The 5,092-nt window shown below is 50.0% G+C and overlaps 1 protein-coding gene across 1 annotated transcript; it reads right to left on the bottom strand.

Annotated features, from left to right (window-relative positions):
* Nucleotides 1–2,319: 2,319 nt before the first annotated feature.
* On the bottom strand, nt 2,320–3,760 carry LOC112237120 (extensin-2-like). Its single transcript, XM_042298628.1, has 2 exons — nt 3,587–3,760; nt 2,320–3,537 (listed from the first exon to the last, which is right to left on the bottom strand). The coding sequence occupies exons 1-2, from the start codon at nt 3,758–3,760 to the stop codon at nt 2,320–2,322; spliced, it is 1,392 nt and encodes a 463-aa protein (XP_042154562.1).
* Between the last annotated feature and the right edge of the window lie 1,332 nt (nt 3,761–5,092).

The raw sequence follows: 5,092 nt of genomic DNA, 5'->3' as shown, positions 1-5,092 counted from the left end.
AGAACAAGAGCACCTCCCAGCTGCCCACTGCACTGAGGCTAGGTAACACGGTCACCAACGATAAATCCATGATAATCAACAATTTCAATAAGCATTTCTCTACGGCTGGCCATGCCTTCCTCCTGGCTACTCCAACCCCGGCCAACAGCTCCGCCCCCCCTGAAGCCCGAGCCTCCCCAGCTCCTCCTTCACCAAAATCCAGATAGCAGATGTTCTGAAAGAGCTGCAAAACCTGGACCCGTACAAATCAGCTGGGCAAGACCATTTGGAACCACTCTTTCTAAAACTATCTGCCGCCACTGTTGCAACCCCTATCAAGTGCCTGTTCAACCTCTCTTTCGTATCGTCTGAGATCCCTAAAAATTGGAAAGCTGCCGCGGTCATCCCCCTCTTCAAAGGGGGTGACACTCTAGACCCAAACTGCTATAGACCTATATCGATCCTGCCCTGCCTTTCTAAAGTCTTCGAAAGGCAAGTTTATAAACAGATCACTGACCATTTCGAATCCCACTGTACATTCTCCGCTGTGCAATCTGGTTTCCGAGCCGGTCACGGGTGCACCTCAGCCATGCTCAAGGTACTAAACGATATCATAACCGCCATTGATAAGAGACAATACTGTGTAGCCGTCTTTATCGACCTGGCCAAGGCTTTCGACTCTGTCAATCACTGTATTCTTATCAGCAGACTCAATAGCCTTGGTTTCTCTAATGATTGCATCGCCTGGTTCACAAACTACTTTGCAGACAGAGTTCAATGTGTCAAATCAGAGGGCATGTTGTCCGGACCTCTGGCAGTCTCTATGGGGGTACCACAGTGTTAAATTCTCGGGCCGACTCTTTTCCCTGTCTATATCAATGATGTCGCTCTTGCTGTGGGCGATTCCCTGATCCACCTCTACGCCGACGACACCATTCTGTATACTTCTGGCCCTTCCTTGGACACTGTGCTGACTAACCTCCAAACAAGCTTCAATGCTATAAAACACTCCTTCCGTGGCCTCCAACTGCTCTTAAACTCTAGTAAAACCAAATGCATGCTTTTCAACCGTTCTTTGCCCACACCCGCCCGCCCGACTAGCATCACCACCCTGGACGGTTCTGAACTAGAATATGTGAACAACTATAAATATCTAGGTGTCTGGCTAGACTGTAAACTCTCCTTCCAGACTCATATTAAACATCTCCAATCCAAAATCAAATCTAGAATTGGCTTTCTATTTCGCAAAGCAAAGCCACCTTCACTCATGCCGCCAAACTTACCCTAGTAAAACTGACTATCCTGCCGATCATCGACTTCGGCGATGTCATCTACAAAATAGCTTCCAATACTCTACTCAGCAAACTGGACGCAGTTTATCATAGTGCCATCCGCTTTGTTACCAAATCACCTTATACCACCCACCACTGCGACCTGTATGCTCTAGTCAGCTGGCCCTTGCTACATATTCGTTGCCAGACCCACTGGCTCCAGGTCATCTGTAAGTCTATGCTAGGTAAAGCTCCGCCTTATCTGCGTTCACTGGTCATGATAACAACACCCACCCGTAGCCAAACCAATCTACCTACCTCATCCCCATACTGTTTTTATTTACTTTTCTGCTCTTTTGCACACCAGTTTCTCTACTTGCACATTATCATCTGCTCATTTATCACTCCAGTATTAATCTGCTAAATTGTAATTCTTCGCTACATTGGCCTATTTATTGCCTACCTCCTCATGCCTTTTGCACACACTGTATATAGACTTTCTTTTTTTTCTACTGTGTCATTGTGTCACGCCCTGACCATAGAGAGCCGTTTTATTTCTCTATTTGGTTAGGTCAGGGTGTGATGTGGGGTGGGCATTCTATGTTTTGTATTTCTGTGTGTTTGGCCGAGTGTGGTTCCCGATCAGGGACAGCTGTCTATCGTTGTCTCTGATTGGGAATCATACTTAGGCAGCCTGTTATGCTTAGTTGTGGGTAGTTGTCTTTGTTAGTGGCCTGTGTAGCCGAAGTAAGCTTCACGGTCGTTTCGTTATTCTTTGTTTTGTTGGCGACATTTATAAATAAAAAGAAATGTACGCTCACCATGCTGCACCTTGGTCCGGTCATTTCCACCCTGACAACGATCGTGACACATTGACTTGTCTATTGTGTTATTGGCTTGTTTATTGTTTATTCCATGTGTAACTCTGTGTTGTAGTCTTGTCTGTGTCACACTGCTATGCTTTATCTTGGCCAGGTCGCAGTTGTACATGAGAACTTGTTCTCAACTAGCCTACCTGGTTAAATAAAAAATAACAAATATAAAAACAGTTTGCCATTAGCCTGCGGTCCTAAGAGAGCTTGTCGTACTGAGGGTTTGTCGTACTGAGGTCTTGTCGTACTGAGGGCTTGGTGTACTGAGGACTTGGCGTACTGAGGGCTTGGTGTACTGAGGACTTGGCGTACTGAGGGCTTGTCGTACTGAGGGCTTGGTGTACTGAGGGCTTGTTGTACTGAGGGCTTGGCTTACCGAAGGCTTGGCGTACTGAGGGCTTGTGGTACTGAGGGCTTGGCTTACTGAAGGCTTGGCGTACTGAGGGCTTGTGGTACTGAGGGCTTGGTGTACTGAGGGCTTGGTGTACTGAGGGCTTGTCGTACTGAGGGCTTGTCGTACTGAGGGCTTGGTGTACTGAGGGCTTGTCGTACTGAGGGCTTGTCGTACTGAGGGCTTGTCGTACTGAGGGCTTGGCGTACTGAGGGCTTGGCGTACTGAGCGCTTGTCGTACTGAGGGCTTGGCGTAATGAGGGCTTGTCGTACTGAGGGCTTGGCGTACTAAGGGCCTGTCGTACTGAGCGCTTGTCGTACTGAGGGCTTGGCGTAATGAGGGCTTGTCGTACTGAGGGCTTGTCGTACTAAGGGCCTGTCGTACTGAGGGCTTGGCGTACTGAGGGCTTGGCGTACTGAGGGCTTGGCGTACTGAGGGCATGTCGTACTGAGGGCTTGGCGTACTGAGGGCTTGTCGTACTGAGGGCTTGGCGTACTGAGGGCTTGTCGTACTGAGGGCTTGGCGTACTGAGGGCTTGTCGTACTGAGGGCTTGTCGTACTGAGCGCTTGTCGTACTGAGGGCTTGTCGTACTGAGGGCTTGGCGTACTGAGGGCTTGGCGTACTGAGGGCTTGTCGTACTGAGGGCTTGGCGTACTGAGGGCTTGTCGTACTGAGGGCTTGGCGTACTGAGGGCTTGTCGTACTGAGGGCTTGTCGTACTGAGGGCTTGGCGTACTGAGGGCTTGGCGTACTGAGGGCTTGGCGTACTGAGGGCTTGGCGTACTGAGGGCTTGTCGTACTGAGGGCTTGTCGTACTGAGGGCTTGGCGTACTGAGGGCTTGTCGTACTGAGGGCTTGGCGTACTGAGGGCTTGGCGTACTGAGGGCTTGGCGTACTGAGGGCTTGTCGTACTGAGGGCTTGGCGTACTGAGGGCTTGTCGTACTGAGGGCTTGGCGTACTGAGGGCTTGGCGTACTGAGGGCTTGGCGTACTGAGGGCTTGTCGTACTGAGGGCTTGTCGTACTGAGGGCTTGGCGTACTGAGGGCTTGGTGTACTGAGGACTTGGCGTACTGAGGGCTTGTCGTACTGAGGGCTTGGCGTACTGAGGGCTTGGCGTACTGAGGGCTTGGCGTACTGAGGGCTTGTCGTACTGAGGGCTTGGCGTACTGAGGGCTTGTCGTACTGAGGGCTTGGCGTACTGAGGGCTTGGCGTACTGAGGGCTTGGCGTACTGAGGGCTTGGCATACTGTTATGTGTGGATAGTGCAAGTCTCTCTGTCTTTCTGGTTTGTTTTGCTATTGAGTGCAATGCTACCCCAGCGTCCAATACCCAATATCCCATGAAGTGTCCTGTTGGTGAAATGTGTGTGTCTCTGATTTAACCTGAATATGAATCCTTAGATAAGCACTTTGATTAGGAGAAACCTTTTTAAATGAGCCCTTATTTTCATCAGCAGACTCTACAGTACATTAGTGACCTGGAATGAACTGCTTTGTGTACTAATAGTGTGAAGTGCAACAACATTCTCATCTGGGTAGATAAATGAGCTACAAACATGGATTCCAGTTTTTTTCACGACCACGTGTGTGTGTGTGTGTGTGTGTGTGTGTGTGTGTGTGTGTGTGTGTGTGTGTTTTGTGTGTTTGTCTCTTTCGTCATTAACATTGTTTATGAGAATACATCACATTAGGCGTCTGTAATGGCTTGCCTGTACGTCTTCAGTTAAAAGCATGTACTTTCAAAGCAGCCCTTGCCTGTACGTCTTCAGTTAAAAGCATGTACTTTCAAAGCAGCCCTTGCCTGTACGTCTTCAGTTAGAAGCATGTACTTTCAAAGCAGCCCTTGCCTGTACGTCTTCAGTTAAAAGCATGTACTTTCAAAGCAGCCCTTGCCTGTACGTCTTCAGTTAAAAGCATGTACTTTCAAAGCAGCCCTTGTCTGTCCAGCATTACCAGGAAGCCGCAAGAAAAAACACCTTGTTCAAAGAAAAGCCCAGGAAGCTCTTTGTTATTTATTTGCTTTGATGACTATGAGGCAATGGGCTGAGTGGACGTGTTGGGTAGCCTGGATGTGTTGGGCTCAGTGGAGGTGTTGGGTAGCCTGGAGCTGTTGGGTAGCCTGGATGTGTTGGGCTCAGTGAAGGTGTTGGGTAGCCTGGATGTGTTGGGCTCAGTGGAGGTGTTGGGTAACCTGGATGTGTTGGGCTCAGTGGAGGTGTTGGGTAGCCTGGAGCTGTTGGGTAGCCTGGATGTGTTGGGCTCAGTGAAGGTGTTGGGTAGCCTGGAGCTGTTGGGCTCAGTGGAGGTGTTGGGTAGCCTGGAGCTGTTGGGTAGCCTGGATGTGTTGGGCTCAGTGAAGGTGTTGGGTAGCCTGGATGTGTTGGGCTCAGTGGAGGTGTTGGGTAGCCTGGAGCTGTTGGGTAGCCTGGATGTGTTGGGCTCAGTGGAGGTGTTGGGTAGCCTGGAGCTGTTGGGTAGCCTGGATGTGTTGGGCTCAGTGGAGGTGTTGGGTAGCCTGGAGCTGTTGGGCAGCCTGGAAGTGTTGGGTAGCCTGGAGCTGTTGGGCAGCCTGGAAGTG

The sequence above is a fragment of the Oncorhynchus tshawytscha genome, linkage group LG16, assembly GCF_018296145.1.
Source record: "Oncorhynchus tshawytscha isolate Ot180627B linkage group LG16, Otsh_v2.0, whole genome shotgun sequence".
In the NCBI taxonomy this organism is placed as follows: Eukaryota; Metazoa; Chordata; class Actinopteri; order Salmoniformes; family Salmonidae; genus Oncorhynchus; species Oncorhynchus tshawytscha.
This window is presented reverse-complemented; position numbering and strand designations above follow the sequence as displayed.